The sequence below is a fragment of the Cetorhinus maximus genome, chromosome 3, assembly GCF_964194155.1.
Source record: "Cetorhinus maximus chromosome 3, sCetMax3.hap1.1, whole genome shotgun sequence".
In the NCBI taxonomy this organism is placed as follows: Eukaryota; Metazoa; Chordata; class Chondrichthyes; order Lamniformes; family Cetorhinidae; genus Cetorhinus; species Cetorhinus maximus.
Genome location: NC_135881.1, coordinates 26,484,111 through 26,502,861, shown reverse-complemented (window position 1 = coordinate 26,502,861; position 18,751 = coordinate 26,484,111). Strand labels below are relative to the sequence as shown.

General features: G+C 43.9%; 1 protein-coding gene across 1 annotated transcript in view; it reads right to left on the bottom strand.

Annotated features, from left to right (window-relative positions):
• Positions 1–18,751, bottom strand: part of rnf32 (ring finger protein 32) — a 60,057-nt gene that overhangs the window by 30,457 nt on the left and 10,849 nt on the right. Inside the window, exons 4-6 of the mRNA XM_078535161.1 lie at positions 18,056–18,088; positions 17,735–17,859; positions 3,387–3,495 (exon numbers count right to left, since the gene is read on the bottom strand). Coding sequence (XP_078391287.1) covers positions 3,387–3,495; positions 17,735–17,859; positions 18,056–18,088 — 267 coding nt within the window. The remainder of the gene's footprint in view (positions 1–3,386; positions 3,496–17,734; positions 17,860–18,055; positions 18,089–18,751) is intronic.

Here is an 18,751-nt window from a genome sequence, read left to right as displayed (position 1 = left end):
GCCCTAGTTGGGGTGGGGTGGGGGAAGGGATTGAAATGGGCTAAAAGGTGGAGGTGAAACAATAGATCAAAATAAATGTAAAAATAGATGGGGAAAGAAAAATATATTTGTAAAAAATTATAAATTATTGGAAAAAAGGGGTGGGGATAGAGGAGAGAGTTCATGATCTGAAATTGTTGAACTCAATATTAAGTCCGGAAGACTGTAAAGTGCCTAGTCGGAAGATGAGGTGCTGTTCCTCTAGTTTGTGTTGAACTTCACTGGAACATTGCAGCAGGCCAAGGATGGACACGTGGGCATGAGAGCAGGGTGGTGTGTTGAAATGGCAAGTGACAGGGCGGTCTGGGTCATGCTTGCGGACAGACTGAAGGTGTTCTGCAAAGAGGTCACCCAGTCTGCGTTTGGTCTCTCCAATGTAGAGGAGACCAAATTGGGAGCAGCGAGTGCAGCAGACTAAATTGAGGGAAGTGCAAGTGAAATGCTGCTTCACTTGAAAGGGGTGTTTGGGCCCTTGGACGGTGAGGAAGGGGGAAGTAAAGGGGCAGGTGATGCACCTTCTGTGGTTGCATGGGAAGGTGCCGTGGGAGGAGGTTGAGGTGTAGGGGGTGATGGAGGAGTGGACCAGGGTGTCCCGGAGGGAACGATCCCTGCGGAAGGCCACCGGGGGGTGGGGGTTTGTGTTTGATGGTGGAAGGTGTGTTTGATGGTGGCATCATGCTGGAATTGGCGGAAATGGCGGAGGATGATCCTTTGAACACAGAGGCTGGTGGGGTGATATGTGAGGACAAGGGGGACCCTAACATGGTTCTGGGAGGGAGAGGAAGGTGTGAGGGTGGATGCGCAGGAGATGGGCCGGACACGGTTGAGGGCCCTGTCAACCACCGTGGGTGGAAAACCTCGGTTAAGGAAGAATGAAGACATGTCAGAGGAACTGTTTTGGAAAGTGGCATCATCAGAACAGATGTGATGGAGGCGAAGGTAGTGAGAGAATGGGATGGAGTCCTTACAGGAAGCGGGGTGTGAGGAGCTGTAGTCGAGGTAGCTGTGAGAGTCGGTAGGCTTGTAATGAATATTGGTGGACAGTCTATCACCAGAAACTGAGACTGAGAGGGCAAGGAAGGGAGGGGAAGTGTCAGTGATACACCACGTGAAAATGATGGAGGGGTGGAAATTGCCAGATCCAGATGAGAGCATGAAGCAACACCGAGGCAGCCATCGATGTACCGGAGAAAGAGTTGTGGGAGGGGGCCGGAGTAGAACTGGAACAAGGAATGTTCCACATACCCCATAAAGAGACAGGCATAACTGGGGCCCATGAGGGTACCCAAAGCCAAACCTTTCATTTGGAGGAAGTGAGATGAGTTTAAGGAGAAATTTTTCAGTTAGAGGACAAGTTCAGCCAGACGGAGGAGAGTAGTGGTGGAACTGGTCTCCGGTACATCGATGAAAATGGTTGGAAGCAAAATTAATAAATTTTTCCAGGTCCAGACGAGAGCATGAAGCGGCACCGAAGCAGTTCCTCCAAATAAAAGGTGTGGCTATGGGTACCCGCAAGGCCCCAGTTATGCCTGTCTCTTTATGGGGTATGTGGAACATTCCTTGTTCCAGTCCTACTCAGGCCCCCTCCCACAACTCTTTCTCCAGTACATCTATGACTGCTTTGGTGTTGCTTCATGCTCTCATCTGGATCTGGAAAAATTTATTAATTTTGCTTCCAATTTCCACCCCTCCATCATTTTCACATGGTCCATCTCTGACACTTCTCCTCCCTTCCTTGACCTCTCAGTCTCAATTTCTGGTGATAGACTGTCCACCAATATTCATTGCAAGCCTACCGACTCTCACAGCTAACTCAACTACAGCTCCTCACACCCCGCTTCCTGTAAGGACTCCATCCCATTCTCTCAGTTCCTTCGCCTCCGTCGCATCTGTTTTGATGATGCCACTTTCCAAAATAGTTCCTCTGACATGTCTTCCTTCTTCCTTAACCGAGGTTTTCCACCCACTGTGGTTGACAGGGCCCTCAACCTTGTCCGGCCCATCTCCTGCTCATCCACCCTCACACCTTCCTCTCCCTCCCAGAGCCATGATAGGGTCCCCCTTGTCATCACTTATCACCCGACCAGCCTCCGCGTTCAAAGGATCATCTTCCGCCAACTCCAGCATGATGCCAGCACCAAACACATCTTCCCTTCACCCCCCCCGGTGGCCTTCCTCAGGGATCGTTCCCTCCGGGACACCCTGGTCCACCCCTCCATCACCCCCTACTCCTGAACCCCCTCCCACGGCATCTTCTCATGCAACCACAGAAGGTGCAACACCTGCCCCTTTACTTCCCCCCTCCTCACCGTCCAAGGGCCCAAACACTCTTTTCAAGTGAAGCAGCGCTTCACTTGCGCTTCCCTCAATTTAGTCTACTGCATTCACTGCTTCCACTGTGGTTTCCTCTACATTGGAGAGACCAAACGCAGACTGGGTGACCTCTTTGCAGAACACCTTCAGTCTGTCCGCAAGCATGACCCAGACCTCCCTGTCGCTTGCCATTTCAACAAACCACCCTGCTTTCATGCCCACATGTCCGTCCCTGGCCTGCTGCAATGTTCCAGTGAAGCTCAACGTAAACTGGAAGAACAGCACCTCATCTTCCGACTAGGCACTTTACCTTCTTCCGGACTTAATATTGAGTTCAACAATTTCAAATCATGAACTCTCTCCTCCATCCCCACCCCCTTTTTCCAATAATTTATAATTTTTTACAAATATATTTTTCTTTTCCCACCTATTTTTACATTTATTTTGATCTATTGTTTCACCTCCACCTTTTAGCCCATTTCAATCCCTTCCCCCCACCCCACCCCCACAAGGGCCATCTGCCACTAGTTTGTCCTGCTTGCTACCCTTAATGTCCCTATTAGCACATTCCTTAGATAATATCACCACCGTCAACACCCCTTTGTCCTTTTGTCTATGACATCTTTGGCAGTCTCTTCTTGGCGTCCACCTATCACTGGCCCCCTATCAAGCTCTACCTGTCCAACCCCCTCTACCAGATTATATTTTACCTCATTTCTATATTTCTTAGTTCTGATGAAGGGTCATACGGACTTGAAATTTCAACTATATCCCTCTCCGCAGATGCTGTCAGACCTGCTGAGTTTTTCCAGGTAGTTTTGTTTTTGTTCTAGATTTCCAGCATCCGCAGTATTTTGCTTTTGCCTTTACTTTGTGATCCTTAATAACCATTAAAGAAAACTGACCTTTTATCCAGTCATCTTTGAACTGGATTTGAACACAGCTGGCAGTACCAGAACCTGTTGTTTTAGATGGTCACAATTCACAGTTTGTTTGCAATAGCAACTATAGACATAAAAAAAATATCACCATACCTTTCTTTCATAGAATCTCCTTCGTAATTTCCTGTCCTTTGGAGGTACAGTGCGCCTCAGCTCCTTGTACCATTTGCGAACAATATGTCCTCGCCAGTAAGCTTGAATTCTAAGACCAAAGCGTAAGCTTATTAAACCAACATAAAATCAGTACTCAAAGACTAGGAGATCATCACAGAAATGTTTAATCTTCCATCAGAATACAATGCCCGGTTCCGGAAACAGAGAGGTCACATTGCATCACCAGTTCCATTTATACCTTTTAAGCATATTCAGGCTAGTTTTATTGGACACAATTATATACTGCTTCAGCACTTTTTAAAAAGATCACAGGGAAAACAGGGTTGCATTCCAAATGCTAACATATCTTCCTCTTTCAAATGCTGGCCAACTCACTGTGTCTTTCCAGCTTTTTGTGCTTTCATTCAGTTTATTGAGCTGATAAAGACAGAAATTAACTTGCAGTTATATAGCACCTTTTAAGACCACAGTACATCCCAAAGCACTTTGCAACCAATTAAGACAAGTATAACCATTGTGATGATGTAGGGAAACACAGCAGCCTATTTATTAACAGCAAGATCCCACAACAGCAATGAAACATTTGAGCAGATGATCTATTTTAGTGATTGTGATTAAGGGCCAAATGTTGGCCAGGACGCTGGCAGAATTCAGGAAATGCGCTGGCCAATACTCATCAGTATCTCTGGAGAGAGAAACAGAGTTAGCGTTTCATGTCAATGAGTTTTCATCAGAACTGGATAAAGTTCAATTCAGTTCAAGGGCAATTAGGGATGGGCAATAAATGCTGGCCTAGCCAGTGACACCCACATCCCATGAACGAATAAAAAAACATTTTGCAATGCAACGGTTTTTAGGCAAATGTGGAGGCAGGGAAACAGGAGAGGAGAGGAAAGAACAAAAGGGAATGTCTGTGATGGGGTGGAAGGGAGGGGTGGTTACATGACAAAATGGATGATAGTACAAGGCAAAAGGGGGTAGTAAAGGGCCAAGAAAAGAAACAAAAGATGAGTCTAGAGGAGGTGTAAAAGGCCATAGCAGAATCATTACAAGCTCCTGCCGTTCAAGAGCTAGGAACAGTGGTTATGATCTGAACTTATTGAAATCAGTGTTGAGTCCAGAAGATGTAAAACACTTAACAGAAAGGCCTTCCGGACACTGAAATGTTATCTCTGTTTCTCTCTCCACAAAAGCTGCTTGACCTGCTGAGTATTTCCAGCATTTTCTGGTTTTAATTTCAGATTTCCAACACCCGCAGCATTTTGCTTTGGTGCTACAAGGCGATTTCTCCTGCTCGCCTTCAATTACTGAGAGGGCATCTGCTACATCCACCCAAGAAGACTTCTTTATAATGTCTCATCCAAAAGGTGCCCCCTCTGACAATGTAGCGCTCCCTAAATATTGCGGTGAAATGTCAGCCTGGATTAGATGATAAAATAACTAGTCTTCCCCCATGATGACGCTACACCAATATCCTTCTGGAGAGGAATTTTTACATGATAGTTTTTTGTTTAAATGAAACGAAAGGAGAGGACATGAGATTTCTTTTTGCTGTGACGACTGTTAGGAGATGAGGGAAAGGGGATCTTTTTCAATTTCATCACCTGCCTGGGAAGCTGGGGGAGAAGAAACACCAGACTGTTGGAAAAAAATGAGGTGGGTTCTACAAAGGGTACCCTGCCAGATCAACACCCTGGTGGCAAAGTTGAAAATTACCTGCAAAACCTCTTATCAGAAACAATGGTGGAAACTGAATCTATAGTTGCTTCTAAAAAGGTGAGGGAATCTGTGTCTTTAAATTTAAATTTGTACTTCTTGATGCATACCCTAACTAAAACAGAAACTGAACTGAAAAGAGAACAGAAAGGGAAACAGAGCAGGTAAAACAGAAAGGAAACTCCCAGTTTCTGAGGAAACAACAACAACAAGCCGAGGTTTGGAAACCAAAACTTCTGGCAAACTGAAAATGTTTGAAAGATATAAAAGGACATGGATCAGTCCAAGCTGGGCAATAGCAGCTGATGAGTCTAATGGGGCAGTACAAGCAAGCTGTAGAAGACTGGAGAAGACTGATGAAGACAGGGGCTTGATCCAGAAGCTGAAAACAAGCAAAGATACAGTTGCTGCAGTTGTTTCTGTTACTTGAAGATATCATTGGTGCATCTATGCCATCCAGGCTGAACAGGTTCTACAGATGTGTGCCATTTGTGGTGAAGACCGTGCCCATGGAACTCAGGTTGGTTGTGCGCTGCTGTCGGCTTGGGATCAGACTAGCTCCAAGAAAGGGAGGAGTTGAAATTTGTCGTGTGGAAGGCAGAGTTTGAAGGGCTTTTATGGCTATGTGAGATCACCAAAACCTGAAGGGACTGTGGAGTCGATTCATAAGATCTGTCTTAGATGTATCCACCATTTAAGATGCAATTTATGGTTTATATTTGACCACAATTTGCCTGTTAATTCATGTTTAACTCATGTTAATTCTGGATATTAGAGTGTAGCATAGATAATATTCGTTGGCTCTTGTATAGTAAAAATTCTTCTGTTTTAAACCATGGAGTCTTGAGGCTTTATTCTTTTGATAAATAACTGGGATTGCAAATTTCGTCTACTTTAAAACTGGTCTCAAAATCGCCACAAAATGAAGTAGATTAACATTTGAAAAAATAAAAAAATAAAAGGACAACTCATTCAGAGAGCCAGCACCAATGTACTGGACTGGCTGGCCTCCTATTATGCTGTAAAATTATATTGGGCTAAAACACCTGAGGTGCATGTGTTGGGGGGTGGGGTTAGGGGGAGGCTGCGGTGAGTGACCAGCCCAAGCTTTGGGTTTTTTTTAAGGGTGTTGCCAGGCCATTATAAATCTGACCATTAGGTCTAGGGGAGCAATGGATTTTCTGTGGTGGAGCAAGACCATTGAATTTCAGGCTGTATGATTCTTTGGAAAGATTATGGTGATCAGACATAGAAACTCTGCAGTCCTGCACATCCAGTCGTGAATGGTGGTGGACAATTAAACAACTAACTGGCAGAGTAGGCTCCACAATTATCCCTATCCTCAATGATGGGAGAGTCTAGCACTTCAGTGCAAAAGACAAGGCTGAAGCATTTGCAACCATCTTCAGCCAGAAGTGCCGAGTGGATGATTCATCCTGGCCTCCTATGGAGGACCCTAACATCACAGGTGCCAGTCTTTAGCCAATTCGATTTACTTCACGTGATATCAAGAAACAGTTGACAACACTGGATACAGCAAAGGCTATGAGTCCTGACAATATTCTGGCAATAGTATTGAAGACTTGTGCTCCAGAACTAGCCACGCCCCTAGCCAAGCTGTTCCCATACAGCGACAACATTGCCCTCAATCCTGCCTACAAAACACTGAACAAATCCAAACTAGCCAATTACCGCTCCATCAGTCTACTCTCGACCATCAGCAAAGTGATGGAAGGGGTCACCAAGAGTGCTATCAAGTGGCACTTACACAGCAATAACCTTTTCGCTGACACTCAGTTTGGGTTCTGCCTGGGCTACTTGGCTCCTGACTTCATTCCAGCCTTGGCCCAAACATGGGCAAAAGAGCTGAACTCTTTGACATCAGGTCAGTATTTGACCGAGCATGCATCAAGGAATCCCAGAAAAACTGAAGTAAATGGAAATAAGGGGAAAACTCTCCACTGGTTGGAGTCATGCCGAGCACAAGGGAAGATGGTTGTGGTTGTTGGAGGCCAATCATCTCAACCCCAGGACATCACTGCAGATGTTCCTTAGGGTAGTGTCCTAGGCCCAAACGTCTTCAGCTGCTTCATCAATGACCTTTTCTCCATCATAAGGTCAGAAGTGTGAATGTTCGCTGATGATTGCACAGTGCTCAGCAACATTCGTGACTCCTCAGATACTGAAGGAGTCTGTGTTCCCATGTAGCAAGACCTGGACAACATTCAGGCTTGGGTTTAGAAATGGCAAGTAACATTCATGCCACAAAAATGCCAGGAAATAACCTCTCCAACAAGAGATAATCTAACCATCTCCCCTTGACATTCAATGGCATTGTCAGCACTGAATTCGCCACCATCAACATCCTCAGAGAAAGAAACAGAGTTTCAGAGAGAAACAGCCCAAACTCAAGAAGCTTAACACTATCCAGAACAAAGAAGCCCGCTTGACTGATACCCAATCCACCACCTTAAACATTCACTCCCTCCACTATTGATGCATAGTGGCAGCAGTGTGTGCCACATACAAGATGCATTGCAGCAACTCACCAGGTTTCCTTTAACAGCACCTTCCAAACTCATGACCTTGACCACCTAGAAGAAGAAGGGCAACAGACGCATGGGAACACCACCATCTGCAACTTCCCTTCCAAGTCACACACCATCCTGACTTGGAATCATAACGCTGTTCCTTCACTGTCACTGGGTCAAAATCCTGGAACTCACTTCCCAACAGCACTGATGGACATACACTAGATGGACTTCAGTGATTGTAGAAAGCAGCTCATCTCCACCTTCTCCAGGGCAATTAGGGATGGGCAACAAAAGCTGACTCTGCCAGTGATGCCCACATTCCATGAAAGAAAAAAAAACATGATACAAATCCAATTATCCAAATGTATAGACAGCTTAGTGGCTTTCCCATGTATAGTGACACATGAGGCAGACAAAACATGTACTTGCTTCCATGGCTAGTTACTTCTGGAACAGGTTGCTAGCCTGTCTCCAGAGGCTATAGCTTGAGGGGTGCCACTCTGCCTCAAGCAGGGCTGACCAGGAAATTGCCTCACTCTTACCACCTACCATAGGCCTATTGGAAGGATTTACCTGACAATGTCAGGTCACATTATGAACATACCTTCCATGGCCACATTATGAACGTACCTTCTATGGCCATCAAGATGCAGAGTGGGACTTGAACCTGGAGCTTCTGGCTCAGAGGCAAGGAGGCTACCAACTACACCACAAGACCTCACCCAAATTCATAAAGCTGAGGTTTATATTATTTTCCTTGTATGGATTAATAGTTCATAGAATAGCCTGGTTAATTCTTTATTTATCTCTACCAACAATAAAGATGTCCACAAATTCTGATTAATAAATCTCCACCATACTCAACGTCTGACCAAGAACCCTAAACACATTGGAGAAAAACTTATTTGTTCAAATAAATTGTCCTTTGATGGTATGTATTTTGGTGCTGTGAGTTTTATTAATAAACTCAATTTCACCTCAGATTCAAGGACACCTTTTCGAACAGAAATACTCTGAGGGTTTGCCATCTGCTGTGTAATTTCTAGAAAGCAGCTTTGATGGAATCTGTAGTTTCAAAGTCTGTATTTTTTTAGGTGGGCCCTAATTGAAAAGGGAAACTGAAAAAGGAAGCTAAGGCCCAGGCTTTCATCCCCTTTTGCAGAGTCAGGAAATATCCCGGTTCGGCAAACCTGACCTTTAAAGAAGGCCACCCGCAGGTTGGATTTTCAGTCAGGGTTGGCAGACTGAGGTAGGAGTCAGGCTGGGCGATCCTGGAATGAGTGCAGAGCATGCTAGGTGGGGAGACAGTCTGGGCGCAAGGCCTGTCTCTGTGCTTCAGCGCTGTGTTTAGATAAATAAAAATTAATAATAAAACGAAAATCATCCCTCCAGCCCTCACCCACCCACATACTCCCTATGCCTGATACATGCTAACCTATGCCGATCTATAACATCCGCCCACCCTCCATGGCCTCTCGCATCCCTATGTCAACCTATATCCTCCTACACAACTCCCACCGTCCATGGCCCCTCACACCCCATATACCAATCCATGTCCCTCCACCCACTCCCATTGCCCCCATACCCCTATGCTAACCTAGTGCTGACTCATGCCAACCCATGCCTCCCACTGACCACCCTTTTCCCTTACCCCCTCCATACCAACTCACCTAGTATCCTTGGACAGTTCCTTGGCAGCTTTGACAGCTGGACAGCTCTTTAACAGTTCCCTGAGAGCTGAACAGTTCCTTGACAGATGGGCAGCTCCTTAACAGTTCCTTGACAGCTGGACAGTTCTTTGACAGTTTGACAGTTCCAATGAGTTTGTGCATAAAAAATACATAATCATGTTCACTCTTAACAATCCCAAAGGGTGCCTTACCTCTCCCAAAGGGTGCCTTACCTCTCCCAAAGGTGTACTCCGTCCAAAGGGGCACCTTACCTCTCCAAACCTAGCTATGCAAATGAATCCACCAAGTCCAGAAGTAGTAAAGAGAAGAAGTCAATTTTGGGAGTAGTTTACAGGCCTCCTAACAGTAATGATGCTGTAGGGCAGGATATATAGGAAGAAATAATGGGGGCTTTTAAGATGCAATTATCATGGATGCTATTGCTATTTCTTATCTCTACCCAAATGAATTCTACATCCTGATCTTTAGAACTAAAGTCATCTCTCACTGGTGTACTAACATCATGGATGATTTTAATCTATATATAGATTGGATGAATCAGATCGGTAAAGGTAGCCTGGAAGATGAGTTTGTAGATTTCTTAGAGCAGCAAATTCTAGAGTCAGCCAGACAGCAGGCTCTTTTAGGCCTGGTAGTATGCAATGAGGTAGCATTAATTAATCACCTCATAATAAAGGAGCCTCTAGGTAACAGCGATCATAACATTTTTTAAACTTAAATAAAGGCAATTATAAGAGTATGAAGACAAAGCTGGTGAAGGTGAACCAGGAAAATAGATTAAGGTGTAAGTCAGTAGAAATGCAGTGGCAAATATATAAGGAGATATTTCATAACATTCAGGGAAGGTACATTCCACTGAGAAAGAAAGACTCTAAAGGGGATAATTTTTCCCCTGTCGGGGGTTGGGGGGGGGTTGTGTGGGGGTGGACAAGGGCAGGCGCAGGCCCAATTGGCACCCCCGATCGGATCTGTGCCATCATTTTATGTCGACGGGCAAATTAAGGCCTGCCCAATGTGACGCGCGCCTGGAAGCGCTGAGCGGGCACCTCTGTGCCTCAGGGGGATTAGATTAAGTTTTAAAAATTTAAATATAGAAAAGAAAACATTTTAAGACATGTCCCTTTATGTGACAATGTCACATGAGCTGGGACATGTCAATGAATTTTTATAAAAATTTTTATTCAATTTACAAACACTTCACGAAACCTCATCCTGCCCGTGGATGAGGTTCCATGAAAAATACGAAGGCCGCCTGAGCTCTTCGCCTGCCCCCCGCCGACCTTAAGGTTGGACGGGCAGCCTTGTTAATTATTTTAATTACTATTTAAATGGCTTTAATAGGCCTTTGACAGTTTGGTGGGCGCGCAGCTGACTCGGCTGTGTGTCCGCCGAACTGAAAACCTAAATGATGCGCGCTGGCATCGGGACACCCACCCGATGTCACCACGCGTCATTTTACGTGTCAGCGAGCGGGCCCCCCCATCCCCCCTCGCCGACCCGAAAATCCTGGCCTAGGAGACAAATGTACCACTGGTGACTACTTAAGGACATTAAAGATAGTATCAAATTGGAAGAAAAAGCATACATCTCTGTGAAGATTATTGGTAGGTTACATTGGACAGAATTCAAAAACCAGCAAAGATGACCCAAAAAAAATAAGGAAGGAGAAATTAAAGATTATTTAAAATTAATTAAAGTATAAGGGAAAGCTAGCTAGAAATATGGCAAGAGTTTCTATAAGTATTTAAAAAGGAAAAAAGTAATTGAAGTGAGCATGGGTCCCCTAGAGAGTGAGTCTGGTGAATTAATAATGGTAAATAAGGAAATGGTTAAAGCATAGAACAGATATTTTGTGTCTATCTTCACTGCAGAAGACACAAATAACATCCCAGAAATACTTGTAAAACAAGGGGTGAAAGGGAGGGAGGACTTAAAACAATTACAATCACCAGCAAAAGGGCACTGAGAAAATATTAGTCGAGTCACCAGGACTGATGGACTTCATCTTAGGGTCCTAATAAAAGCGGCTGCAGCGATAGTATATGCTTTGGTTTTAATTTTCCAAAATTCCCTTGATTCTGGAAAGGTCCCATCAGATGGAAATTAGCAAATGGAACTCCTCTATGCAAGAAAGGAAAGAGACAGCAAAACAGATAACTACAGGCCAATTAACCAAACAGCTACCATAGGGGAAATGCTAGAGCCTATTATTAAGGAGGCTATAGCAAGGCACTTGGAAAATCTTAATGAAATTAAGCAGAGCCAACATATTTTGTGAAAGGGAAATCACATATGACTAATTTATTAGAGTTCTTTGAGGTATTAACAAGCAACTTGGATAAAGGGGGACTGTAGATGTGGAGTACTTAGATTTCCAAAAGGTTATTATGCAAATTAAGAGCTCCAGGTGTAGAGGGTAACATAGTATCATGGATGAGGATTGATTGGCTAACAGGAAGCAGTGGGGGAATCCGTGCTAGGGCCTCAACTTTTCACAATCTACATAAGTAACTTGGATGACACAAAGATAAATAAGAAAGTAAATTGTGAGAATACAAAGAGCTTACAAAAGGATTTAGATAGGTTAAGTGAGTAGGTAAAAATTAGCTGATGGAGTATTATGTGGGAAAATATGACTCGCTCTCTTTGACAGGAAAAGCAGTATGTTATTTAAATGGAGTAAGACTACAATACTTGGCAGTAGAGAGGGATCTGGGTGTCCTGGTACATGAATCACAAAAAGTTAATATGCAGGTACAGCAAGTGATTAGGAAGGCAAATGGAATGTTGGCATTTATTTCAAGGGGAATGGAACATAAAAGTAGGGAAGCTTTGCGACAATTGTATAGGGCATTGGAGAGATCACATCTGGAGTAGTGTGTACAGTTTTGGTCTTCTTACTTAAGAACGGATATAATCGCATAAGGAGCAGTTCAGAGAAGGTTCATTCAACTGATTCCTGGGATGGGGGAGCTATCTTATGAGGAAAGGTTGGACAGGTTGGGCCTGTAGCCATTGGAGTTTAGAAGAAGAAAGGGTGATCTTCTTGAAACATATAGGGCAGGATTTTCCTGTTGGCGAGCGGGAGGCAGGGCCCGCTTGCTGATGTATAAAATGATACGCGGTGACGTCAGGCGGAACTCCTGACATCACCGCGCCCCATTTAAATTTTCAGGTAGGCGGGGACACAGCAAAATCAGCTGTGCGCCCACCGACCTGTCAATGGCCAATTGAGGCCATTGACAGAGTCATCGAACTAGTTAATGGACCTGCCTGTCCAACCTTAAGGTTGGCGGGCAGGCCAGGAGCCCTGGTGGGCTTCAGAAAAACAATGAAACCTCATCCAAGGGCAGGATGAGGTTTCATGTAGGTTTTAAAAAATTTAATTAAAGTTTTTTAAAAAGTTAAGGACATGTCCCAACTCACGTGACAGAGTCACATGAGGGGACATGTCAGGGATCTTTTTCTTTCTATTTTTAATGTTTTTTATTTAGAGCCGACCTCCCTGAGGCAGGATTAGCCTCAGGGAGATGATTGTGCTCTTTCGTGCGCATGCGCGAAAGAGCGCACTCTTGGGTTTAGGGATTTCCCCCCCGGCCCGCACAGGGAGCGCATAGTGCTTCCTGGTGGACGTCACGCTGGGTGGGCCTTAATTGGCCCACCCATGTAAAATGGCAGCAGGCCTCCAATCAGGGGTGCCGATTGGAAGTGCACAAGAGACGTCAACTTCCCCACCCCCCCCGGCGGGGGGAAAATCCTGCCCATAAGATCCTGAGGGGAATTGACAGGGTGGCTGCTGAGAGGATGTTTCCCCTTGTGGGAGAGACCATACCATAGGGACACAGTTTAAAAATAAGGGGTCTCTTATTTAAGACGGAGATGAGGAGAATTTCTTTCTCTCAGACAGTTGTTGGTCTAGGAATTCTCTTCCCCAGAGAGCAGTGGAGCAGGGTCGTTGAATATTTTTAAGGCTGAGTAAGATACATTCTTGACCGACAAGGGAGTCAAAGGTTATAGGGGGTAGGCAGGAAAATAGAGTTGAGGCCACAATCAGATCAGGCATGACCTTACCAATAGCGGAGCAAGCTGACTCTTAACCTGAGGTAATATCCCGTGGTTCAAGACGCTGCAGCTAGGGGAAACAGCGTCTCAGCAGCTTTTATGTTTCAATAAAATCATCCCTTAAAGTGTAGGTGTAGCTTTAAGAGAGAAGAGGGATTCAAGATGCCTCCAAGAGTACAGTTCCACCCACATGGTGATGTAAGAAGGCAAATGACCTAGAGCTGGAGCCAGTCTAGAGATGAATAGCAATGTATAAGGACATCATATGTAGTCTTCTCCATGCCTACTGTAAATATGTACTTTGTTCAGTATTGTTAATAAAGACTTCCTTGTAACTTATACAAGTCTGCTTCATGGCGTCCAAGCATATTCTTCAAGTGTAGTGACAACAGAATATATCATGGTAACAGCAATAGAATCTATCACTCATAGCTCTCTGATAGAAGAAATTCCTCTTCATTTCCATCTTAAATGGAAGACCCCTTATTAACATAGAAACATAGCAAATAGAAGCAGGAGTAGGTCATCTGGCCCTTCAAGCCTGCTCCGCCATTCAAAATGATCATGGCTGATCCTCTATCTCAACGCCGTACTCCCGCTCTCTCCCCATACCCCTTGATGCCTTTAGAGTCTAGAAATCCATCTAATTCCTTCTTAAATGTATTCAGTGACTAGCCTCCACAGCCTTCTGTGGTAGAGAATTCCATAGGTTTACCACCCTCTGAGTGAAGATGTTTCTCCTCATCTCAGTCCTAAATGGTCTATACCATATCCTGAGACTGTGATCCATTGTTCTAGACCCCCTCAACCAGAGGAAACATCATCCCTGCATCCAGTCTGTCCAGCCCTGTCAGAATTTTATCTGTTTCAATGAGATCCCCTCTCATTCTTCTAAACTCCAGTGAATACAGACCTAGTCGACCCAATTTCTCCTCATAGGACAATCCTGCCATTCCCAGGAATCAGTCTAGTAAACCTTCGCCGCACTCCCTTTATGGCAAGTATATCCTGTCTTAGGTAAGGAGACCAAAGCTGCACATAATACTCCAGGTGTGGTCTCATCAAGGCCCTGTACAGCTGCAGTAAGACATTCTTGCTCCTGTACTCAAGTTCTCTTGCAATGAAGGCCAACATGCCATTTGCCTTCTTAACTGCTTGCTGCACCTGCATGCTTGCTTTCAGTGATTGGTGTACAAGGACACCCAGGTCCCTTTATACATCAACATTCCCCAATCTATCACTATTTAAATATTCTGTTTTTCCTACCAAAGCGGATAACTTCACACTTATCCACATTATACTGCATCTGCCATGTATTTGCTCACTCACTCAACTTGTCTAAATCACCTTGAAGCCTCTTAACACCCTCCTCACCACTCACATTCCCACCTACTTTCATGTCGTCAGAAAACTTGGAAATATTACATTTGGTTCCTTCATCTAAATCATTGATAAATATTGTGAATAGCTGGGGCCCAAGCACTGATCCATCCAGTAGTCATTGTTCGTATTCTGAATAAGACCCATTTATTCCTACTCCCTGTTTCCTGTCTGCTAACCAATTCTCAATCCATGCAAATATATTACCCCCAATCCCATGTGCTTTAATCTTGAACACCAATCTCTTATGTGGGACTTTATCAAAAGCTTTCTGAAAATCCAAATACACCACATCCACTGGTTCTCCCTTATCTATTCTGCTAATTACATCCTCAAAAAACTCCTGTGGGTTTGTCAAACATGGTTTCCCTTTCATAACTCCATGTTGACTTTGTCTAACCCTGTTGATATTTTCCAAGTGTCGTGTTATCACATCCTTTATAATATTTTCCCTACTACTAATGTCAGGCTAACCGATCTGTAATTCATGTTTTCTCCCTCCCTCCTTTTTTAAATAGTGGGGTTACATTTGCCACCCTCCAATCTGCCAGGACTGTTCCAGAATCTACAGAATTTTGGAAGATGTCAAACAACACATCTACTATTTCCATGGCCACCCCCTTCAGTACCCTGGGATGCAGATTATCAGGCCCTGGGGATTTATTGGCTTTCAGTCCCATTAAGTTCTCCAGCACTATTTTTTTTAGTAATACTAATTTCCTTCAATTCCTCCTTCTCACTAGACCCTTGGTTCCCTAGCATTTCTGGGAAGTTATTTATGTCTTCCTCCATGAAGACAGAACTAAAGTAGTTGTTTAAATGTTCTGCCATTTCCTTATTCTCTACTATAAATTCTCCCATTTTGGACTGTAAGGGACCTACATTTGCCTTCACTGATCTTTCTCTCTTCACATACATATAGAAGCTTTTACAGTCCGCTTTTATGTTCCTTACAAGTTTACTCTTGTACTCTATTTTTCCCCTCTTAGTCAATCTCTTTGTCCTTCTTTGCTGAATTCTCAACTGCTCCTAATCCTCAGGCTTGCTACTTTTTCTAGAAACTTTATATGACTCCTCTTTGGATCAACTATTATCCTCACTTCCTTTTGTCAGTGATTGTTGCACCGCTTTTCCTGTTATGTTTATGCGCCAGAAAGGAGTGTATAACTGTTGCAATGCATACATTCGTTCCTTAAAATTAGCCATTGCCTATCCACTGTCATGCTTTTTAATGAAGTTCCCCAACCTATCTTAGCCAACTCACGCCTCATACCTTTGTAGCTTCCTTTCTTTAGATTTAGGACCCTAGCTTTGGATCAGACTACTTCACTTTTCATCCTAATGAAGATTTCTATCATGTTATGGTCACTATTCCTTAAAGGACCCTGCACAACACGATTATTAATTAACCCCTTCTCATTGCACAACAGCAAATCTAGGATAGCCTGTTCCCTAGCTGTTTCCTCAACGCAACAAAAACAGAAAATGCTGGAAAAACCCAGCAGGTCTAACAGCATCTGTGGAGAGAAAAACAGAGTCAACGTTTCGAGTCCCTATGGCTCTTCTTCAGAGCTGGTTCCTCAACGCATTGGTCTAAAAACATATCTCGTACACATTCCAGGAATTCATCCACCACTGTATTATTGCTAATTTGGTTTGCCCAATCTATATGTAGATTCTGAAATAGTGCCTAGTTCTAGACTCCTCCATGAGGAAACATTCTCTCAGCATCTACCTTGTCAAGCCCCTTCAGGAACTTATATGTTTCAATACGGTCACCTCTCATTCTTCTAAACTCTAATGTGTATCAGCCCAACATGCTCAACTGTTCCTCATAAGACAAACCCGTCATCCCAAGAATCAGGTTAGTGAACATTCCTGAACTGCTTCCAAAGCAAGTATATCCTTCCTTAAGTAAAGAGATCAAATCTATACACATTACTCCAGGTGTAGTCTCATCAATATCCTGTACAGTTGTAGCAAGACTTCCTCAGAGGGCCTCTGAACAAGTGCAATTGCGGGAAATTTGCATCTGTAAATCTGGAGTGTGGCCTGTATAGTGGGATCGACAGAAGATCATAAAAGATCAAGAAGCCTTTGCTGTGTTACTAATGCCTGAAGTTCTGCAATCTTTTTGACCACTTATTCCTTTTTTGCACCAATTGCATATGTCTCTTGGTGTAAAACCAAACAAATGGCAGGGATAAGTAGAAAGCTGCAATATTGGATCAAATATTTCCCTTCATGCACATGCATGAAAGCAAACCAAAAATAAAGCATGTGCACACTTTTTATTGTTTCCATATTTTTTTCTTGGTTTATTTCACATTTGTCAACTTAGGAGATGTGTAACCATGATAGGTGACCACTTTGGAACTAATATTGACTCAATTCTCCAGCCTCAGGTAGGTATGACAGCTATGGGCTGGATTTAATGCAGCTCTTTGAGGTGGGAAACACAGCAGCCGGGCCTACTTAAATGTGGGAGAGGCCCCACTTCAGTCTCCAGGCAGTGGCAAAACCTCCCCCGTTTAAGTAGGAGGGCGGAAAGGGCTGACACAGGATTCTCAGCTGGCGGCGACAGAATGTTATTAATGAGCCAATTGACACCCACTGCAATTCATTGGTGCCTCAGGGATTAAATGGGAGTTGTACAACTTACCCATGCCTCCCAAAGGCCGCCCAGCAATGTTCGGTTTGCCAGTGCCCCCCCACCACCTCCGATTGATGGGCCCAGCATCATGAAGGGCAGGGCCTTTGAAATTCACCTCCTGCTCTTGCTTCTGATTCCCCTGCCCTGCATCTCCTGTGGGCCTTACCTTGTGATTTCCATCCCATTCTGATCTATGTAGTCAAGTTCCTTCTTTACCTTGTTAGCAACCAATGAAGCAAAATGTTTCTCTACAAGATGCCAGCAGATATGGTGCTGTTATCAAATTAGTACCTTGTAGCACATTTCATCCTGTACAGACGAGCTCCATCGTGAATGACCCTGGTCTGGTATTGCTCCTTCCTGCACATAGGGCAACTCTTCCTCCCAGAGAACTTCTCAAAAGCTTGCATGCAAACCTGAAGGTATAAATAAACAGTATAAGTAAATACTCACATATTGCCAATCTATTTTTCAGTCTCTCTTTTCATTACTGATAGTCCACTAACTTGTTCTAGACCATATTATATCTCCCAAGTTACACAAAACATCAATAACAAATGTTCCTAAAAATTGGAAATTCTAGTTATTTCTCTGCATCTCTTTATCACTTACCCTGTGAAAAACATGAGAACAAGACAGCAGAACCTGTTGGATAGAACAACAAAAATAATGTATTTGAGATTGAGTTTATACAATCGTTTGTGATGTTGTATATAGTTTACAGACTGAAGAAGCATGATCACATCTTCTTTAAACTGAGATTATGATCAGGAAGGTCAGGGCTAGATTTTGACTTGCGAGGAGTATAGCTCGAGTTGGGAAATTTCCCTGACGCGCCAGACCCACCTCGGTAGAAAGTGACCTGACACGGCCAATTTATGCACAGGTGGGTGTGGCTGGGTGCAGGATGGAGTTGGGCGCACTGCCCCTAAAATCAAAGTATTGGCGACCATGGTGGCTGGCGAGTACTGAGGCAGAAGTTTGTCCCAGTTGTATTGGAAGACTATAGGCCCTCTAGCCCTCCCCGCATTCACAAGTATTCTTTTGTTCTTTTGAAACAAAACTACTATTCCTACAATCCTATAAAAGTGTCAATCAGACAGATCATTAAAACATCAATAACAAGAGGCTTCACACACTTCACGCCTCTTAATCATGTCCAAATAAACATTGAGACATTGACAAAAGAGGTCACAGAAAGAACAGCTTATTATAACCACTTAAAGATGTGAACTAAGCAAAGTCAGCAATTCACTTTACTTGTCAAAAAGAAGCCCCTGCTAAGTTAATGCTTTTATTGGTCTGGGG